The 22,978-nt window shown below is 44.6% G+C and overlaps 1 protein-coding gene across 8 annotated transcripts in view; it reads right to left on the bottom strand.

Annotated features, from left to right (window-relative positions):
• Positions 1-22,978, bottom strand: part of ARVCF (ARVCF, delta catenin family member) — a 238,021-nt gene that overhangs the window by 31,708 nt on the left and 183,335 nt on the right. For all 8 annotated transcript variants that reach the window (XM_027652025.1, XM_027652023.1, XM_027652027.1 and 5 more), the window contains 4 exons: positions 16,098-16,215; positions 14,693-14,864; positions 12,384-12,401; positions 7,593-7,664 (listed from right to left, as the gene is read on the bottom strand). In XM_027652025.1, the coding sequence (XP_027507826.1) occupies positions 7,593-7,664; positions 12,384-12,401; positions 14,693-14,864; positions 16,098-16,215 (380 nt within the window). The remainder of the gene's footprint in view (positions 1-7,592; positions 7,665-12,383; positions 12,402-14,692; positions 14,865-16,097; positions 16,216-22,978) is intronic.

Here is a 22,978-nt window from a genome sequence, read left to right on the forward strand (position 1 = left end):
CATACACACAACCTGAAGTGTGGGGAGGGAGGAGTATTAACCATTCTCAGCAGGGCAAACAGTACAGGAAAAGCTGTGGAAAAAAACCCCTGACAACTATAGCTTTCTGACACTAACTATTTTTTCCATCAGAAATATTAACTGAGTGGAAAGGACATGAAAATCCAAGCAGCGTTTGAAGAGTTAAGATCTTGCACTGACAAAGAGCACACCTAACACTGGACTTATGCACTGGCTTCTGTATATACCAATCTCTACAAAGCATCATCAATAAAATAGCTGAACTTCTCCATATAAGCACACAGCAAGTGCAGTATGCATAGTGAGAATACAAAACAAATTCACAGTATTATGTATTTTCAAAATACTCTCTGCAACATGAACTCCTCAGTCCACTCCCACAATATCCCATTGGGGCAAGAACTACTATGCACCTTTAACAGAAATTATGTTTTTATTTACTTTTTATATCACTGTGGTGCTAGCAACAGTTGGGATACACAATATTCTGGTAGAATTTTGCTGTTTTTACAAATGTATCATGTGCCCTCCATCTGCATTGGTTATCACAGCTGCAGTGAAAACACTAATTACTTTAGTGAAGGCAATTATTCTCGTTATTATTTAGTGAAGGTATTTTTCTAGTGAAGACAGTGGAAGCAGCAGACACTTCCTGAGCAGGTTCACTACAGCCCCAGCATCTGAAGGCAATCCACTTGCCTAAGGCCACTCAGCAAGTCAGCAGTGATACTGGAATGGAAAAATGACACTTTCCTCCTTCCAGCTCTGCCTTTTGCTGAAGCTCCAGATCACTCCATCTCCTTATTAGCTGCTGTAATTACCACGTTCTCCAGTGGAGCTCCTGCTGTTTAGTTTTTCATGGGCTACCTTATTATGCAAGTACATACAGGCTGTTCTAGTTTAAGATGCATAAGTCTCATTTTCTGTGCATTTATAACTTGGCCACAAATTCACATCAAGTTGGAAAGGGAATTTACCACCTGGGATTCTTGTCTTTTAAAGTCCTTTTAAAGTCTGCTAGTTATTCTAGCAGATCTATATTCTTGGGTGCCAGCCTCAGGCAAGGAGGAGCTGGAAGTGACTACTGGAGTTATTTTGTAGTCCCAGGAGAGCCACAGGTGAGAGGACCTAGAGGTGGAGAGGGGGAATCTTGCCTCCAAGTGCCAGCTCTTCCCTCCACGCACTGAGGAAGACTAAACATTCAAGAATGCAAGAGAAGGATAAGGAGGAGGAGTAGCTGTGGATGTTGATTCACTATTTCCAGGATAACCAAAATACCTTAGAGGTGAGTCAGATTTTTCTCATTCAGAAGGAAAAGCCTGAAACAATTCAGAAACAAACCTGTCTTCCTAACTCAGTGTCATGGTTTATTCCCTGCAAAGTGAGGCAGACCCTTCTACTCACTCCTCCTCCCTTGTTGGCCTACATAAAACTTCTCAAGCAAGAACTGCAAAACAGTTCTAATCAGGTACAATCCTGCAGCAAGTTTCCTTTTAGGTACCCTGGAGTATATACTGGGACTGGGACTGAGACAGAAGTCAAAGATAAAAACCTTCTCATCTCTGCAGATGAGTCACCACCGCCCATCACTGCTCACCTCATCCTGAGTTTACAGAGAACTTGTGTTTCCTGTAATCTCCAAAAGAACTCTAAAAAGAACAACACCCCTACTGGAATGATTTTCTGCTTTAAAATAGTCTTTTCAAGTTAACTATTGGTAGCAGAATTTTGCACTCCATTTGAAATCCAGACTGAGTAACCACTAAATCTCCCCACATGTGACTCCTGAAAGAAGAACACACATCACTGAAACACAGAAGGTGCCACAGTGTGTCAACATGAGCAACAACTCCTACAGGCCTAGGCCAGTGTACCTGAAATGAAAACACCACTGTTCAATAACTCAGTTACCTATTCAATTGCTTGAGTTGTCATGTTAAGAACAACAATAAGATATTTCAGACTCATTCTTTCCACTGGAAGAAGATATGCTAGGGTAGGAACAAGAGACATGACAGTACTCCTGGATTTCCAATTCACATTCCAGCTGCATCTCCCCATATGACCTTTCAAACCCTCCAGTGCAGCCCTAAACTTACAACTTATGTTCTACATAATAAAATTTAACAGATCCATGAAGATCACAAATAAGGAGCTTCCACCTGTAGAGCACAGCTCAGCAGGCCAGGAAGCAACTCCTGCATGTGTCAGCCAGCTCTGAACAAAGGGGAACATTTAACATGAGAATGAGAGAAGGTTATAACAAAGGCAGAGTATTCCAGAACAATTACCAGTCAGCTATGGAAAGAGTGTGTACACAAGAAAGGAAAAATCCACATGTGCCTGCTCTGAACATCTTGCAATGTTGGGAAAAAGAATGGGAATTTACAGGTACCAGGCCAGAGAAAGTTTGGCAAAGGCAGGCTCCATATGGGAATTTTCCTATTCCAGGCAATAAATTTTCTCTGACTCCACTGGAAGACAGATGAGAAATTTTTCACTGCTTTGTAAATTATGAAAAAACACATGGGACCAAAATGAACACTCAGATTAGTAAAGCAACAGGAATAAGAAATACTTAATAATTCCAACAGAAATTCTCAACAACGTGCACAAAATACTCAAAAGATGTTAACAGAAGAACATGTTCCTCCCCGTCACAGATCTCCCCAGTCCCTCCATTTCCACCAGCAGGCACAGGAGGGGTCTGGATGGTGCCATTAATCAATTGGTTCTACTCACTTATTCACAATACAACAATCAAAATTAATGATTGAAGGGAGCTGCAGAAAGGCAGGTGAGTGCTTGAGTCAACTTGGAAAGATTTAAAGAAAGCAGATTTAAATGGCAGTGAAATGCAAACAGCAGCCAATCTTAATTACAAACCTAAAGCCAGAGTAAAGCTTCAGTGAAGTTTCTCTCTCCTTCACTACATGTTGCCTTTAGCTGAAGACAAATTGCTGGCACTTTTGTAATCTACTAAGTTAAAGTCATTACCCTGACAGTGCCAGGAAGTCTAATTTCCTGGAGCAGTAATACAAAGATTTATAAGGGAATTTAAACACTCACCTTCTGGAATAGAAAATCTATCATCAGCATCAGGCTCCATGGGAAGTGACTGAGGATTTCAGATAATGGAGAAGAAGGAATTCACCTGCTGACAAGTTCATCCAAAATCTCATTCCCTGCCTACACAGGCTGCTGACCAGGGTAAGTGTGTACACAAAGCTGAGCTTTCAAATGAATTCAGCTTTTCTGTGAGGTCCCTGGTGCAACAAAACAGACTTGTTCATTACAGGCAGCTTTAGCATGGTTCAGTATTTCAGCACAACTGTCTCCTAAATACATTCCCATTAAAATGGAAGTAAGCTTAAATAATCAAAACAGAAAAGATGAATTAATAACCACTTCAATAACTGATTTGATGGAGAAAATGAGTCAGCTCATCCACCAGGCTAAAATGGAACTGCACATGTCCTTATGGCTGAAAACTTTCAGCTCCCTAATGAGAGAAACTGAAATTAGACCTGAACTTCAACACCCAAAGCACCACAGAGCATCAGCTGTTCTGCCATCAGATGTGTGTGTGCATGAACAATGAGCCATGAGATCTGCTTGGGCCAAACAGCACAGAGAGCTGGATTTAATTAGGAATAACCTAATGCTGATTCCATATAAAAAGCTGTTCTGCTCTTCTGGACTTTCTCCTCCCAAGCTCCAGCACTGAGGAGCAGTGGTGCACAATCCAACACCTCCAGATGAGGAGAATGAAATGCTCTCACCTCTACAGCATCTTTGAGGGCTGACACACATCACTCCTGGCTGTTCTCAGTAAACCCTGTAGCAGCCTCTCACCTGAGACACTGCTTTCCACCACACAGACCTGATCTATCCTGATGTCTCCCCAGAGCACGAGCCTCCTGTCACTGCTCCTGCTCACAGACAGGGACTGACAAAGCCAGGGAGTTGTGCTGCTCTGCTCACACACAGGGCCTCTGTCAAAGCCAGGGAGTTGTGCTGCTCCTGCTCACAGACAGGGCCTCTGACAAAGCCAGGGAGTTGTGCTGTGCCCTGGATTTCACGTGTGCCCGGGAGAGCTCGGCATCGCTGTGCCGGTGCAGAGGAGGCAGCACCACTGCCACTGACCTACTTCACACCGGGGAAGGCACTTCAGCAAGACTTTCCCCCCTCCCCTCAGAAGCAGCAGTTTCTGAAAGTCCTAAATTTAGCAGGTTCTGAGGACAGCATTCATAATTTCTTGTCAGTGCTGTTCCCTCCTCTGTGCAAGCTCTTATCGCTTCCCGCCGAAATTCATCCTCTCCCTCTCTGGCCGCCAGGAAAAAAATATGCTCTTTTCAACAGAGAGGAAACAAGAAGCTTCTCTTCCACACTCTTTCCTCATCAGGACAGCAGTACTCTGGACACTGCCAGAGCATATACATTTACTTTTTAATATCAGATGAGACAGCTTCTGAAAGCACTGCAAGTTCTCCCATCTGACATTATCCAGTTTACCACAGATAACAACCCTGAACTGGAAGCTTTCCCCTGCCAGAATGTCTAGCACATAAAATTATTAAAGGCTTAGAAATGGTTTCAGGGCTGCTCAAATGATGTGCTGCAGCAAAATCTAATTCCCATTAAAAAACCAAGAGCAATCAGGAGGAGACTCTAGTCCACCACTCTGAAAAAAAGAATTGCCTTCATTCATTCATTTCTCTCCAGAACAAACAAATTCTAGGGAAAAAAGTAAAATACTAGCATTTAAACTAGGTCATAACTCACGAGACCCTTTGGACTGTTCAGAATATGAAGACATTCCTAAGCTACTGTATCACCTGGACAGGTGTCCTGAAGGAGGACTGAGAAACCTCTGCCTTCCACACAGACACCAGCCAGACCCCACCCACAATCTGCAAAAGTTTCTGGGTTTATGATGCTTGGCTACAGAACAGGATGAAATTCCTACAATTAAAGTAATCTGGAGACCAAAAGTTTCCAGAGATGGTAGAAAATAGGTCTGAACTAGTTTGCTGCTGCTAGTTCATGGTTTTTCCAGCAATGTAAGCACACTCAACTAAGCTCAGTGGTCACACCCAAGAATGTCTTGCAGGGAAACCATGATGTCAAGTTCTTGAAACCTCATCTGCAGATCCACCAGATAAGCTCCATGGAAGTTGACTATGAGATGACAGGAAATTTAACACTACATCCCAATATTTGTTCACTACCACAATGTTCATTTGTTGCATTGCACAAACAAATCTTATTACTGCAGTTTCATTTGCCCACAAAGATTCCAGCTGAAAACTCCCTTTAACATGGCTTTAATAATACATGAAAGAGATTAATCTATAATTGTTGATTTTTGAAATAGCACTTCATTGTGTCACTCAATCTGAGTGCTTCTGATCATTAAAACTTGCATGATTTTTCCATCTTAGTAACGAGGTTCTGCTCAGCTGAGAGCTGATCTCATCAGAGGCAATTATACTGCATGGCAGAGATCAGACCAGAGCTCTTAAGGGTTTTAAAACTTCCATTTTATTTTCCTTATTTTACTGAACAGTGCAAAGTTCAAGCAACCTTGTTAGAACCTTGAGTATCCAGGAACTCTCATGTAAACCAGATGCCTGGCAGGAAACTACCAGGAAAAAAGTGAACAAAAATGCATCACTGACTTGAGTTTTTTACTCTTGGCACACAAGTGAATCATTTCTCATGCCTTTTTCTGTGTCAAAGGGCTTCTTTCAAAATGCATGGGGAGCAATCTCCTGACCTTATCTAGCGTGAGATATGCAGTCTATTTGACTTAGATTAAATGGGAGTATCTCAAAATTATCAAACAACCTCTTCAAGAGTGTGAGATTTCTAGCACGTGAAGAAGATAACAAGCTGTGTAAGCTCAGAGACAGATATGGCTCCCATCAGATCTGCCACATCACTTCTGCATTACCACAGCCTCGTGGAAGATTTTTATCTCATTTTAAAGAAAGTCAGGCAAGATATATTTCTTCACAGAAATTCTTGATTTCCATCTTTTCCCTTTAGTGGCACCTACATTCCAATGACATTTAGAAAGGAATGGAAACACTGAAGCCCTTGCTATATTTTGCATTCCTTTCTTTTTCTGCATCCTTAAGATACCTCTATGCTCTGCACTGTAATCAACACCCAGCCCTGAACTGATGGCATTCCAGGGAAAGTTGGTTAGGAGAAGTTTCCTGCAGCTCTCCCAACAGGATGGCACTGCAGCTGCTAAGAGGTACATTAGGATCTTAAATCTTGAACAGATTTACTGTATCTTGTGCAGTAATGCACCAAATGAAAATGAGTGTTTAGACATGAGACTAGAAACTATCCCCTGTAAAGGGTGTCTGTAAATAGATTAGATCCATCTACACATTAGGAATAGCTTGTACTATATATTAGGATTAGCTTGCATATCATCAGCCAGAGCTTCACTGTGAATTTAAGTGAGAGTGCAGCACTAAATATGTGTAATTATCCCACCATCCCTGACTATCAGCACATCTCTAAGGGTCTCAGACTGGCCTCTCTTGCTGCCCTCAGACATCAGCAATGGAACTGAAGCACAAAGAAGTTGATTTGATCAAGGTCACAAAAACAGCACAATGCAGGTATCCCACATCCATAGATCTCCCCACTGAGTCACACTGTCTCTTTATACTCTCCCAAATTCTGGAAGTGACGCAGAAGAGTTTAAAATTTGTCTTCTGAGGAACACTGAGGTAGTTGAGGGTATTCATGCAGGTGAGGGTGCCCTGGGAGCTGGCAGGGTGGCACTGAGGCAGTTGCCATGGCAATGGCTGAATCTTTGCAGTGACACTGCACACACACTTCAAATCCAAACCTGTGCAAGTCTCCAAACACCATCCAATGCTGTAAGAATTCTAGCGAGACCCCAAATCACCTCCTAATCTCCAATTTAAAAAAGTACCATGCATGCATGAAGGGAATGCAGATTGGGAAAGATTTCACCTCTGCCAGACCTGAAATACAGAAGGGCAGGGCTGAAGAATTGTTCTGTGAACCTCCTGATTTTGGAAAACTGCAAGTCCTGCTCACTACAGACAGGGAGAAATACTGTGTTCAGGGGAAGACTATCAGTAAAGGCAAATCCCCTCATTCCCTGCCATCCCCTCCAATGGAGAGAACACTGAGGAATGCCAGGGATGCCAGGGAAGGGAAATGTCAGTGCTAAGCACCTTCACCCATTTCACAACTCCTTCCAGCCATGTCTGGTGCAGGGGTGTACAAATGGAGCTGTAAAGAGAGAGAGCATGTACTCCCCCCTCTCTGGAGCTACAGTCACCTAACACCAAACCAGACAGACTTCTGCAAGATTCCACCAATTCAGCAGCTTTATATAACAGCTGGTTCTATCCAGGATTGAATCCCAGATAACAGCATGCACTGAAACATCCATTAGTACAATTAACTGACTACAAAAGAAAGATCAGCCTGATATGCTCATGTCTCACATCCCTTTAAGAGCCTCCAGCTCCCAGGCTACTTGTGACTTCCAAAAGCACAAACATTAGCATTACCTTTTGCTGCTTCAGACCGCTTAGGCAAATCAAGTGTATCAAAATTCCTGTCCAAATCTCCATTCTTCTTTCCTGTGCAAAAAAACAGAAGACAAGATATAGAAAAGACTGTCAGCATACTGACAGGTAAGTTACTGTCATGTGCATCTAGGAGATGACAGAAGATACAGCCCCAGAATACAAATCACAGCCTGTTACCCATAACTGTGTGTATCTGCCTTGCAGTCCAGCTGGGCCTCTGTATGAGCAACTCAGGGACAAAAACCTGTGCTGCTTTCAGGCTGATCTGCAAACATGCTTAGGACCAGCACTTCAGTGGGTCTTAAGAGTGCCTAAAATCTTGGAAATTTGTGCCATTTCCCTTCTTGGCAAAGCCATGCCTCTCCCTCATGAGCCCAGTATTTACCTGTTATTTTCACACAGCCCAGCTGAAGCAAAAACTCGGCAGCAGAGCAAAAAAACAACAGGCTTGCTTTGCAGCCTCTGTTCTCAACACAACTGCCAGGCAGGAAGATTTAATATATTGTACAGACAGCAGCCAACAACTTAACCTTGAACTGCCCTTCAATCGATAAAAGTGTCATTTTTACTATTTATTGAAAACTAATGGAAATATTCCATACTTTTGCTAAGAAACAGTTTTAAACCATTACATCAGCTTTAATTTATACAATCCTTCACAGAAAGCAGAACAAACCCAGGACTTCAGTTTTAGCTGGGCTGAGAATTCAAGGTTAGGTAAACAGCTGGGGAGGGAAGGGTTAGTTTTCATCTCTTCCTGTCCCCCCAAGGAGACACAGTGCCTTGGGTGAGCCCACATGGATGCTGTGGGATAAGCAGGCACTGTGCCATCAGAGGAATCCTGGCACCAGAGACAGAGATTTGGAAGGCACTGCAGGAATCTGCAAGGCTTCTGAAGACAGCACTGTACAATTTAGCTTTCCCAAATTATTCTGAGGGGGGAAAATCAAGTTCTTGAGTCCCTCTCCCTCAAGAGCAGGTGCAATGGGATGAATTCAGACAGCACAGTTTGAAGCTGCCAGAAGTGGCTTCTGCACAGGGACTGCACCAGGCTGTTAAGGGGGGTTCTGCAGAAAGGGCTGAAGCTCCACCAGTCAGGAGGCTTAAAAGCAAACAGAAAAATGATCCTTGAAAATGCAATGAGGAGATCAGTCTGATTCTTGACTGGCAATAGGTCACAAGATGGGAAAGGCCCAGTCCCTGCCTTGTCATAGCAGGGGGGTGGTTGGTACATGCACAGTGAATTCAATGGGTTACTCTTGACAAAAGGATAAACACACAGAGTACAGGACAGAGGAGAATTAGAGCTTTTAGATACCAATATGAATATTTAGAAATAACATCAGGAGGAAAAAACCCCTCAAGGTATTATTCCATCTACTCCCTTTCTTTGGGAGTTGATGGAATCACACACTTTTGTTTTGAAATGCCAACACACCAGCCAACTTCAACTACTGTGCAAACCAAAACATGCATCTAGAAGTTCTGCTTATCTGAAGTGATTTCCTTAATGAAAGCATGTAAAAGCCCATCTAAGCTGCCAAAAGGTCCTGCAGCCAGGTACCACATGCCACTCCTTGGAAAGCTGTCTTTTCTAAAGGAAGGGACAGGAATCAGAGGCACTCTGCAGCCTCCCATCAAGTTTTTGCTCCATGAAAGAATGAGAACACGTTGCTTGAGGAAGCAAATACCAGAGATAAAGGGTGCTGTACATCACCAAAGGATGTCTCATTCCAAAACAGCAGCTGAACCCAGTCACTGGCTGCAAACCCTTGTTGACCCTTAGAGCACTGACAGGAAAAAGCAGGGCAGAGGGAACTAAAACCAAAAAAAGCATTGAAGGAAGGAAGTCAGTATTTAGGAAAGATTACAGACTTAAGGCAGACCAATAAACGTGACTCCATCTTATCTACAAGTAGGACAAACTGTTTTTTTCACATGACCCCAAATTTTATGTCTCTGGCACCAGTTTAAACCTCAGAACACGTACTCAGAGAGCCAGATCTTACCCAACACAACTACTCCTTGTAGAAGTTCTCTCCATAATTTAAAGGCTGGGCCTGGCACTTGTATCAGCCCTGCAGAACTGAGATGGCACAGGAAGAGTTCCCTTCCTCCCACTGGCAGTGTTTAGTAAGGACTGTGTGTCTGTGCACAGCTTGTTAAGGAAGAGATTGTCCAGGAGTGCAGTGTTGGCTGCTACCTCTTCTGAGCTGGCAATGCCAAAGCAGCTGCTCATTTCCTACCCCATCTTTCATTCAGACAGCCCCTTCCACCTGTGTCTCTGCAGTCCCTGCCCCTCAGGTCTGGGCCAGCCTGCAAACATGGCCTGGCTTCCCCCAGCCTTGGCTGTTTGTCCCTCAGCCCTCTGAGACACTCCCACCCTGCAGGCCAGGCCAGCTGTCTGCCCATGGCAGCAGTTCAGAACACACAGCTCTGACCAAGGGGATTCCAACTCCACAAATCACTTGCTTCATCAAGGCTAGGTTCAGAGATACCCCAGACACTGCATTTTCCAGAGCTTTCGTAGAGAGAGGAGGTGACCAAGCTGTAAGAAGACTCCAAAACAAAACCACCCAGAAAGGCAAAGGTTTCAATCTGCAGCCCAGCTGGTATTTCTCCCATTTGATTTTCACAGGGACCACAAATACTGGAGTTTCTAAAAAGGTGACCAAATTTAGCAAGTTCAAGAGTCTACTGATGGCAAACCTCTCAGCCATCCCCACGCCAACTGACAGCACATGACCAGCTTCACCACCAGATTCTGTAGCTCTGAACATGCTGCTCTGCCCCCCAACCCTGCTGGCAGTGCTCCTGCATTTGTTCCCAACAGGGATGTGGACACACACACAGCCCACATCTGTATGTATCTGTATTTGGCTGACATTTGGATGGAGCACACGTCGCTTCCCAGATCCTCCCATCCAGGGTGTGCTGCTGTGCATCACCACAGGGATGCTCAATGGCCACGCTTGTGCAGGGGAAGAGAAGTTTAAGATCCTGGTTTTGTACATTTCAGTGTCTACCCTTTGATGCATCCCCAGGTTCTCCAAGTTTTCCAGCCCAAGGCATGTCAGAGGAAAGCCGCTGCTGTTGGATCAGAAGCACAGCTCCAACCTTTGCCAGGAGACAGACAGAGCTCTGAACATGCCTGACAGGGCTGTTTAATGAGACCTGGCTGTAGGAACTGGCACAGCACTCTGGTTTGGGAAAACTGCCTGACATGAGACTTGCTTGTGCAAGATGCAATTTACAGTCTCTGAAACAGTGGGATTAAAATTCTTTCCCTCTCCCCCCTCACTACTTTTTATTATGTAAGAAACAACCAAAACACGACCTTCGGCATTTTCAATCTGTCAGAAACTCAGCACAGACTCTCAAGTGTGACCCAGTGTTATTAACCACTAAATGTTGTTGCTGATCTTCCTCAAATGTCGTTTGGATTTACCAGATAATCAAACCAGCTTTGCAGCCAGACTGCTTCTGTTGAAGGTATAATTCTCAAATGCTTTCTTTCTGGTTAAAATAAAAGTTGTAAGGGAAAGTGATTCTTCTTAACACCTCCTCTACCCCCCCAGTCAATACTGTGCTTGTTAATACACCCACTGACCCGACTGCAGAGCGACAGAAGGCACGGGCTGAGCTCTGTGTTGCCAACAAGCTCATCCTCCACCAGCTCCCCAGTCACAGTCTGCAATCCATGTCTCACAGAACACTAGCAAGCACCATTTGTTGGGTCCTTGGTTATTTTGTTTGGTTTTTTTTTTCTCTCCAGCGTTCTCCTTTGGCTCAACCCTCCGGAACCCACGATCTGAAGCAAGTGTCACAAGCTGCCTTCACCCCCCAAATCAGCCTCAGTGACAGTCTCCAGGGCACTCACAGCCCATCAACTTCCCAGCAGAGAAGGCAGGGAAGATTTAGCCTCGAGACCTGTGCATTCCAGCTGTAATTTTACTTATTGTGCTGGGATGAGAAACTAAAGGGTGTCTCCCCCGAGGCACTGGGGGCAGCTGCACCCACCTCTTCTGCTCCAAAGCAACAAAGCTGCAGCAGCCCAGTCAGTGCCCAGGCAGCCAAAGTGCCCAGGAGCCCTGAGCACACACACCCCAGGTGCTGGGACTCCTGGTACTCAGGGCTCCCTGCCCAGAGCACACACATCCCAGGAGCTGGCACTCAGGGCTCCCTTCCCAGAGCACACACATCCCAGGAGCTGGCACTCAGGGTTCCCTGCCTGAGCACAAACATCCCAAGAGCTGGCACTCAGAGCTCCCTGCCCAGAGCACACACATCCCAGGAGCTGGCACTCAGGGCTCCCTGCCTGAGCACACAGCCCCCAGGTGCTGGGACTCCTGGCACTCAGGGTTCCCTGCCCAGAGCAGCCAGCAGAGCTGTCCCTGGTGTGACAGGGCTGGGGAGGTGCTCGCTGTGCTGGGCCCTCTCTCGGGGTCAGCAGCCCAGCTGCACATCAGCTCCCTCACTGCACATCAGCTCCCTCACTGCACATCAGCTCCCTCACTGCACAGCAGCTCCCTCACTGCACTCAAACCAGGAAGGAGGAAAACCCTGGGATCTCTATTCGTGCTGTGGACAGACCAAGCTGCCAAAGCTCCCTCAGAGGATTCCTCTGTCTGCTGCAAAGAACAGGATTTGTGCTGGGGGAGCACAGGAGAAGGTGGATGAACAAGACCTTCATGTCAGCTCTTAGCCTTGCATTGGAAAGCTGAACAAAGCATGTCATGGAGATGAGGAAAGAAAGTATTGCAGACTCACCTTGATTGAACCACTCCTCTAATTACCAGAAAAGCAGCAAAAGGAAAACAAAAATTTACAGGATGAAGAAAATACAAAGGAACAGTCACAAAGAGGCAGAATTTCACAGAATAGGTTCAAAACCTGAGTATTACAGGATTACTGTAGAAGTTTCATCAATTAAAAAACCCCAATCAAAACAAGATATTCCACTTTCTCCCTTTTGTTCCTGCTGAAAACCCCAATCTTTTTCTGCATGGTTTTTTTTCTTTCTCTTTTCATTAAATGAAAAGGTGCTCACAGAATTGAGGGCACGGAAGGATGACTAGCCCTTTGCAAAGGTGTTTGAAATGCTGTGATCAATGACCATGAAATAAAATAAACATGGAAACACTGCAGGATTAAGTGAACAAGAAGGGAGAGAAAGAACTGATCTATTGTAAAGTCCTAGACTGAAAAAATTAAGGCAGGTTCTGACCAGTACCCACATACATTTAACAGTGAGATAAGGGAGCCTCTGCCTATGATTTCAAAAGCACATTTATGAACGGATTTTGATTTTTACTTTGTAAACACAACAGTCTGTTACCCTCTACCCTTCTGACCTACATCCCAGCAGCTGTGAGCTCAGCATTATCAGCAGCTGATCTCCCTCTGGGGAACAGCACATTTTAAAAAGAGCACTGCAAAAAAGGGGGAAAAATCATTAAAATTTTCTTTGGAAATGGAAATTTCCTGCTGAACACACAGCGACAAACCCAGGCTGTCACTGAGTGCCTGCACTGCTCACTGCAATCCACAGGTTCATCCTCAGCATCAGATGATTGTGAGGCCAATTTGTGCAAAAAGACATGCCTTGATGGTTCAGATGATACCCAGCACTCCCTGGGCGTGCAGACACCGAAGGTGTCTCTCCAGGTCGGCCCAGAGGCAGCAGACACTCGACTCAGGACATCACCTGAGAGCCCCCTGGCACTGCCCTCAAGGGGACGGGGACAGCCCCCCACCAGCACTGCCCTGCTCCCCCAGGGCACCCTGAGCTTCATGGCCAAAAACGTTCCCCCTGACTGGGCTGCTCTCTAGCCACAAAACAACAGGGACTGCAAGTGGCAGAACAGGCTGGAGCCCCAGAACATGCAAGGTTTCCAGAGGGCATCACTGCAGGGTCACTCACTCACTGGGAGAGCAGGCTGCCCAGCCAGGTACTATCATTTCTTTAGTTTTTCCCCCAGTCATTAAAAGATTCCCATAAATTTTTTTTTTTTTTTTCAAAGAAGCAGTTTAAATCTAGTTGATGACAGACTAGTCTGCAGAAGCAAGTTCCCACTGGTGACTTCCCTAACACCCATGGAAACAAAGCATTTGAATAGTGCACAGGTCAGACCACAGAGAGAGTCATGTGCAGCACACAGCCTGTCAAGCTCAAACAACTCCATGTCAGCTTTTTAGGGCCAAAACCCTTTCTGCTACCTGGCTATGAACAATAAGGCAGGATGTGTGTACACATGAATGAGGAGAATGAAGCCAAGATAGAAAACTGAATTACTTTATCTCTGAATTCATCCAGAATAGTCATTTCTCTAAAACAACAAAGAAAACAGAATTCAGTCTAGAATAGCAGTTTCTCTAAAACAACAAAGAAAACGGATATAATTTGAATGTCTCTTTGTGAAGGAAACATTGAAGGGGGTTTACTGAGACTATTAATCCTCTCTTATAATGAAACTCATTTGCAACACTCATGCCCCAGAGGAGAGAACAGGTCTAAAAGTGAATGACAATTAAAAGCTACAAAATCATGTTTGCAATTTAAATTACTGAAAGAGTGACTGAATTAGGAGGTTTACATTTTGGCTGAGTGGGAAGGGAGGCTTTCAGTCTTGTTTTCAAGTATGAGAGACTGGGGCATGGAAGATGTCCAGCCAGGCATGCCATGCCCAGGGATGGATGGATGCATGCTGGCCTGGCCTCCTGAGCCTGGCACACAAGCAACACAGCCAAGCAAGTGGACTAAGCACAGATCTGACAGATGTAAGAACACAGGAAGGCAGAGGGGAGGCAGAGCACATCCACCTTTTTCCAACAGCAGTGTCACCTGTCAGCATGCACCACTCCTATTTAAAACCAAACAAAACTACATCAATCGTGGAAAAAAAATCCCAAATATTTAGTAGTGATGCAACACAGGGGATAAACACATGCCATGATACTGCAAACATGGACCTCCCAAACTGCATCCCTCCACACTGGCACGATGAAGGTGCAACGAGAGCAGGACTGCACTGCAATGTTTACCCCATTTCCAGTTCTGAGCTCTCTGCAACACATACCTTTAGCTTTTTTTCCACCAAAACAACCAGCATCATCTTTCTTCTTCTTCTGAGAGCCTCCTGTGCCCGTGGTCTGACCCGCATCTAGTTCTTGGTACTTATCAGCTCCGGGGACCTCTTTGTGGACGTGATAGGAAAGGTTCCTCATGATGCACACACAGTTCTCCACAGACTGTCACAGAGAAATTGGGGTTACAAGAAGTCCTGAACCCTCCTATTTACAGGTCACTATACTGTACAGTGGAGGGTTCGGAGGAGATGAAGAAAAGGCCCACCTGTCCCAGGGAAAAACCCCAGCTTTCGAGGAAGATTTAGACAAGATCCTTAAATGAAAGTTCATTCTTGTTCTAGACCCAATTTTTTTCTTTGAAAAGTGAAGCACTTCATAAATAGCACCCATTCAAAATGAAAACTCTCTAATCAAAAATACCACTTGATCTTAACAAAGAATACAATTCACCAAAAGATCAAACACACAGCAGAAAAAGATCATATAAGGATCTGATTTTAATACAAGCCTCTCTCTCGTTCTTCCAACATTCACCATCCCCAAGGGGTCCATTTTATTAAATTTTCTTTGGGTCAAAACCTAGGCCCTGGGGGGATTTCAATGAGAACACATGTTGTCCTGTAGCAATAGCTAATCCACAGCACATCGGGTTCTGACAAGAGCAAATCCCTGTAGGTTGCAAAGGAAACCACCAGGTGGTTACAAAATCCACTTCCAAAATTACCTGATTAAGTGACAGGGCTTTATAACTCTCCTGTACGGGCCATCACATGGTGGGACTCAAAAAGAGTAAAATAATGATGCTTTACAGGCCTTACAAAGCAACAGTGTGCTTTTATTTAAACAGGTTAAACTTATGATATTCCTTATGCATATAAATACACTTTTAAGTGCCACGGGATAAGATGAAGATAAAAACAGGTTAATAAAATCTGCACCAAAAAACAGCCACAGTGAAAGTGCTGTAGGTCTGAAGGCATTTCTTAATGTCTGTGCACTACAGTCTTTAGAGATGGTGCTGAATAAAGTCTTTAAAATGGGAACTGACTCCTTCGCTGCTTTGTGCAAATGGGACTCAATTCTGATTTGGAGACTGCCTTATAAATGCCAATAAGCAATGCAGAACAACAGCAATAATGTCCCTGACAATAAAGGACTGCTCTCCCCATCTCTCAGCCCCCAGCCTTTGCTCCCCTCCTCAGCCATGGAAGGAAACAGCAACATCCTGCTGGTACCCACCGTGGTACCATGGATACCAGAGAGGAGGATAATTGCTCTATTTTCTGAGGCCAGCATAATCCTCTTCTGATACTAGCAAAGAGAAGTTGGATCCCAGTGCAACACTTCAACCTAAATTAATGGAAATATCCACTAAGTTTTAATATTCAAGTTCACCTTATTGTCTGTATCCTTCTTGCCAACCGCAGACTGCAAAGCGTGAAGGAGGGCATCCACCAAGCCATCACACTCCCTCAGTCTTCTGCGTGCTTCTGCTCCATCTGAACTGACATTCCTGACAGGAGAGAGTTAAAAGACAATTTAGCCCTGTAACCTTCACCATAAAGTTGAAGGTGCATTGATTTATACCACAATTATTACTATCTCATCACCTTGGATGAACAATTAGGAGGCAAAGTAGACTGACAAACCTACTAGATCTCAGTAAAATATGGGCAGTGCACATCTGCAGCTCCCTGAACCTGAACACCAAGGGGAACACAGTCACAGAGGTGCTGCAAACACAGTTCTCTGCTTTCCTGGTGAGTCCAGTCATACACCTTAAACTGGGCCAGAGTTTTCAGAGCCAGTATGCAAACCAAGAATTTAATGTCAAAGCCGGTACTTCTGATTTTTTACTACCTTAGGAAAAACAAGCAAAGCCACAAGATTGCTCAGCAATATTCACAGCCACAGACACTGAAAAGGCTGTGTGCAGCAGGTTCAGCACAAAGCCTGGCTCAGTCACACTTAGCAAGTAAAAGATGACACTTTATGTGGCTCTGAATTTCTCAAAATATTGCACAAGAGAATGGCACAGGCAGAAGATGCAAGACAGAGTGAAAGGCTACTGGAGTTGTTAGAGTTGCACATATCAGTGACTGCAGAAACTGTCAGAGGGAACCTGTGAACTTGGCCTTGCCTGTCCAGCAATCATGCAGCACTGCACACCAAAGCCCCAGGCTTGCACAAGCATCAACCTGTCATTACCCAATAAATAAAATTCAAGTCCATTTCTTTTTTTCTTCTTATTTTTTTTTTTGAGGGGAAAAATGAAGTGACAAAATAATTCTTAATAGTGCTTGGTGAACAAACCTATATGGAAGGTCTTCTCAAAGCTGAAATGCAGTAATTTCCATGGTAGCACAGACAACCTCTCAGGGCCTCTGAATCCCACAAACCTGTTGTTCTCAAACGCTCAGGACACCATCATTACCTTCTGCTCTCAGGACTTAGCAGCCAATTTTTCTTTTTAAGTAACCTGAGGCCCTGCCAATCTCCAGGTAATCACCAAACCCATCCCAGTCCCCTCCCATGTCCCTGCTCACCCAGGAGGCTGCTCTGCTAATTGGACAGCAGGAAACCCCACATTTTCTCAGACACCTCTCAAAATCTGAAGCACTTAATTGTGAGCTGGTTGCTGTAACAGCACATTAACTTTCAATTAAGAACACCAATGAAATGCAGAGATAAATGACTCCTTTCCCCACATCCTAACACACAGCCTCACCTCCAGCAACAGCTGATAAAGGCGGGTGAAGTGGATATTAAAATGATTCCATAGGATATATGGAAGAGAATTCTACACACAGTTTTCCCATCTCCAGCTGCACTAATCCCTTTGTATGAAAAACACAACTGTGAATTTTAATGTCAAGTCTTTATGAAACTGAAATTAGAATTCAAATTCTCTGTGATACCTTTCAGGAGTTATAACAATAAAAGATAGCAGCCCCACCTCCAAGCACATCTGTTAACATGGAACATTACTTATTAAGCTTCATAGTGACAGAAATGCACTATAACTGGTCTTATCTGGAGTTGTGTATCACATTTTTTATTCCCTCATTAAGTCTTAAGAAAGAGACTTAAAATTCATTAGCAACACTTGCAGACTTAAAAAAAAAAAATCAAATTTAGCCAAAAAAAGCCCAACCTTCACACCTTTCTTGCCCCACAGCCCATTCTCAAGAGATTTTTCTATGGTCCATTTGTGCCACTGCACATTTGTTTTACTACTTTAGTTATCAACAGCATCACACTATTCTGTATCCTGCTTTCTTATTTCTTGATCTGTATTGGGATTAATATTAAGGTAGACATTGATAAGGTTATAATTGAAAAAGATATTATAGAAGTGCATCAGTAGGAGTGTGGCTTGCTGATACCACTTACTGTCTCTTTAACTGTAGAAAAATTTACTGAAAATTAATGCCTCAAGAAAAACTTTCCACATATATCACACATAAATAAGCATGAAAACTCGGCAGGATCAAGTTAAGAGCTAATTAATGCTATAGCCAAGTTTTGCAGCCATCAAACTTTGCAGTTTTAATGTTGTAACTAACACTTCAGAAAACAAATCCTGATGAGCATGTCATGCAGAAACATCTGCTCTGTGAACACCCAGCTCCTGGGATTTTGTTAGTCCTCCCTCCTTGGGCAGTGAGGTTCCTGCAGCCCAGGGGACTCCTCTACCATGGAAAACCAAACTCTGCAGGGCCTTCAAAGCACGATGATGGGCAAAATCCCGTCATAAATGAAAATAAAGTTGAGTGCCTGTCCAAACGGGTGGGAATGGTGAGGAGGAACTACCCAAACTATTTTTACACAGGTCAGTGACAAATGAGACCTGTCATTCACCCCTGGTGTTCTGTACACTCTGCTTCCCTTGCCTTGTCTCTTCACCCCCAGAACAGCCTCTGCTGCCTTCCCTGACTTCCCCTGCTTTTCAATACTTTTCCAAGAGTTTACTAAATGAAAATTGTATTTTAAAAACAGTATTGTCTTTCTTATGTCACACTGCAAAGGGCAGTAACAACCTTCACAGTGTGTTTACTGTAAATATATACAACACACTCTGAAGAACAATTCTAGGAGTAAACCACTGAATTACTGCCCATGTGACTCAAAGTACACAGGAAAGAACCCAAATATATGACTGATTTTATGTAAAACAGTAAAGCACAAATCTCATTTTTCAAGCCTTTAGCTGGAAAAAGCAACCTGGATTCTTCCTCAAATTCTCAGAGTCCAGTCAGTAGGCAGGACTAGTGAAAGAGGATTTGTGAGGATGTTAAAATATATGCTTTCCCTGGGAAAACAAAACAGAGAGGCACTAAGTAAATGTTAAACAAAAGTAAGTAACTACCAGCATAGAAACACACCCGGTTAAGAATCCAGTCTGTTGGTATTCAAGACTTCAGAAAATGGGGGGGGGGCAATCTGGTGAGAAATTTGTTCCTGCCTTAGATAAGCTCATCATTATCATCAGAGAGTCATCTTAATAATACGCAATTCTGAATGCCACATTTACCTCTGCAGAACAGAACATTTATCACCCCTAGGACAGGTGAGCTGTTGCTGCTGTCTGTAGCAACATACACATACCAAAATTATCTTCAAGAGGAAGAGATCTAAAAGTAATGAGATAATGGTATTTAACTGGCACTGTTTCAGTGCAGTCATGGGGCAATGCCCCTGTGCTCCCCCTGACACCCCAAAGGCAGAGCAGACACGCAGAGCTTTGGGGTTGGGGTGTTCTGATGATAAAGAGAAACTTGAAAATACAGTGACCAGAGACACATTTTTCTCTGAACATTCAAACCAGTATTTCCAAAGCTATTGCTGTGCCTGCCCTTGGCTGGAGAGGTCCCTCAGCTGCTGTGCCCAGTGCTGCAGATGAAGCTGGGTGCTGGAGCATTCCTGGCCACTCCAGGAATACCACCCCACCCCAGTGGGTGGGTGCTGAACTCCCAGCCCAGTTCAGCAGGTGTAAAAAGCACTGTGTTTAAAGATCTAGCTGGGAACAAAGACAATGGGCTGGAGACTTTGGTTTTTATATACACAGGAAGTTTAACAGGAATTTTTAAAGACATCCTTCTATTAACACTTCCATCTTTCCCTGGAAGAACTGTGGCTGAGAGCTGAAGCTGAGACAGAGATAAGCTCTTCCAACAGCCCCTCTGTGCACGAGGCAGGGTCTCAGACTGCCCAAATGAATCCTACTTCTTACTAAAGAACCTTCTAATAGCTATTTTTGTATTGCCAGCCTGGAAAGCAGCACTGGCTCTCCTCAGTCTGTCTCAGCACTGCTGCAGGAGATCTGGGCACTGTGATCTGTGAGCCAGAGAGCTCCCAGTGATGAGGGCATTCCTGAGGGGCTGCATGAGTGGCACACACAAGTGGGTAAGTTCTGGCAGTGCAGGGGTGGAGCTGACAGGCAGTACATGCCCCTCACCACCCCCTGACCAGCACTAGCCCCGAGGCTGCACTGTCCAGACACTGAGTTCTGTGTAATTCAGCTGATAAAAAATGACAAGCTTCTCATAAGTCAAACAAATATATTAGCTGTACTGTCCACCTATTCTGGCAGGCAGAACCCTTGCTACACAAACACCCTTCCACACCCACACTCTGCTTCAACAATTAAGAAATTTTTATTTGGATGCCAGCCAAAGGGCACTGATCAATAATAGTTGTAGTAAATGTACTCTATTTCCGAGTGCATTTCTAGGTCCAGTGTGTCTCAAAGGAGGAATATAAAACATTTAAAAATCATTCCATCATTTCATGCAGAAATAGAAAGAATTCCATACTTCAGTTCACCTGAAATACCAGAAAGTTTAATTGGTATTTTCATTGTTCTGAAAACAAGAGAGAAAAAGAAAGAAGCTGCCTGTGACACAAAGATAGCCTGATCCAGGCAGCACTGGTCAGAGGGCTCTGTACAGCACAGTGGAGTTTGGCAGCAGACAGCTGAATCAGAAATGAAGCAGAGAACATGGTACAGAAAGCAGAAAGAAGCCAAAGTCCAACTGAAATGAGCAGAAAGTTGGTGGAGCTCCAGTGATGGGGATGTTGGGCAGGGAGCAGCTGTTCAACTGAGAAAATGTGTCTGAGGCCTGGGCAGGAGATCCCACTGGAGATTGCTGCTGCACTCCAGCACTCACTGACCAGGCAGACCCAAGAGAGCAGCAGCAGAGCAGCCCCAGTTTCTCTGCCTGTAAACCCTTCCAGCTATCTGAACAAAGGGACTGGTTTTGTTTAGTTGATCAAATGCTCAGATGAGGACACATCAAAAGGCTCCCTCAAAAAAGGGCTTCAGGGGCTCAGTCTGTGCTCCAGTGACACAGAGCAAGGGATCCACAAGGACGCTGGGATGGTCTCATACCCATGTCAGCACTGTCTGCAGGAGCTCCCTGCAGTAAGCAGGGGCTCAAAGTACAGCTTAACAAAGGATGGACTTGACATCTGTACCTTGTCATCTGTGGCTTTCCATACTCCTGACATGGTGTGATGCCTTTGCAGTAACATGTCACTGGTCACCTCCTGCCTGACCCCCCAGAGGAGCACAGTCTGTACTCCTGGGATGCAAAACGATGCAGAAACACATCATACAAGGATTCCATGATGCCCAGCAGCTACTCAGCTCCCAAACTATTCCAGTCTCTGCTTCGAGGGAAGGCCAAGGGGCTCTCCTTGCTTTATCACATGTTTGCTGCCATGTGAAAAGAATCTCAAAAACCCAAAAATGAGGTGGTATTTATCTAATAAAGGATCTCGTCCAACAAGCCTTCCAAAGCAGACTATGCCCATTACAGGGACTGCAGAGCTTTGGTACAATCTTGTTCTTCATCCCAGCACAGCAACAGCTGTTTCTGCAGATTCCCCTTCCTGACAGCCAAGGGAGGATGGACCTAGATTCATTCCTAAGTAATGACAGAAGGCAATAAGCAAGTGCACAACTTTAAATTTATACTTCAAGATATGATTGTAAAGCATTAAGGTTGCATGTAACTAGGTTATGTCTCTGCTGCTAAAACCTATGCATAATTTATTTATATTACAAGCTGAACACCAGGAACTGTCAGGAGGAACCCTAACAGCTCCTTACTAGCACGAATTAAACGCTCTGCTCATCATATAAGCCCCAGGACAGCCATATGCTGTGATCCTGCACAGTATCAGTAAGCTAATTAAGAAACTGCCTTCATTCACTCCTCTCTTTTGTGTGGGTTTTTAATTTGAGTTGATTTTTTCCAGTCTGGGTTGGGCAGATAAGCTCCTTTTTCGTGCTGCTTGCTGCCTCCAAAGTGAAGATTCACAGGCAAATTTCGGTTCTGTTTCCTTCTCTGAAAGTCCAGTTCCCAAATACCTGCTGCACACCAAAATACTGACAGCATCTTTGGCTCCAGTACCTGGAGCAGCAATCTCCCAAAGGCTGCACCCACTCTGCAAACAGCACGAGTGCAGCAGCCTCCAAGCACGGTGGGTGGGTGGGCAGAGATGGCAGCACCTGCCCTCTGCTCCTCTGGGTGGGACAGGGAAGCACTAAGCTTTGGAAGGAGTCCTCTCCAGGCCTCCTTGGTTAAATAACTGCCCCACAAAAGCACAGGAAAGGACTACTTGACCTAGGATAGGGAAACGCGCTGAGTGAGAAGGAAAACCTTCTGACTTTGTCGAAGAACCCTCTCTGGAGTCAGGGGAGAAGCGCAGCTGCCTCAAGGAGGGCTCTGTACTAATGCTAATTTGCTGCTGATAGAAAAAGAAAATAAAGGCTGGCACCTGAAACCCCACATTTCCCCATCTTCTCGTTCTGCCACGCTCCGATGAGCAGAGCTCCCCCGGCACCAAGGGCAGCTCGTCTGGCAGCACTGCAGCAGCAGCACCTGAACTTCACCTCCTGCCCTCTGCTCTGCACCACACGGCTCTGCCAGGTCAAGGATTTGCACTCAAGTGCCTTCTTGCTTCAGTCAGCTGGAGGTGAAGGCTCCCTCCAGTACAGAGAGTGCACGCAGGACAAATATTATGTGACTGCCACCACACACTGTTATCATGCCTGCAGGATCTAAAGATGGATAGAGCTTGAAAGTAATGCACTTTGAAAGCTCCAATTCCCAGGCACTTCTCTTCAGAGAAAAGCCACACATTAATCATTAATAAGAAAGAAGGGCATAAGCACCTGGCTTTGACAGCCTTTCTTCCTTCCGTTCCTCAAATTCGGCAGAGATGGGAAGAAAGGACAGGCACACCAGTCTCACTGTATGGGAAGAAAG

This window comes from Corapipo altera, unplaced genomic scaffold, assembly GCF_003945725.1.
Source record: "Corapipo altera isolate COAL_440 unplaced genomic scaffold, ASM394572v1 67, whole genome shotgun sequence".
In the NCBI taxonomy this organism is placed as follows: domain Eukaryota; kingdom Metazoa; phylum Chordata; class Aves; order Passeriformes; family Pipridae; genus Corapipo; species Corapipo altera.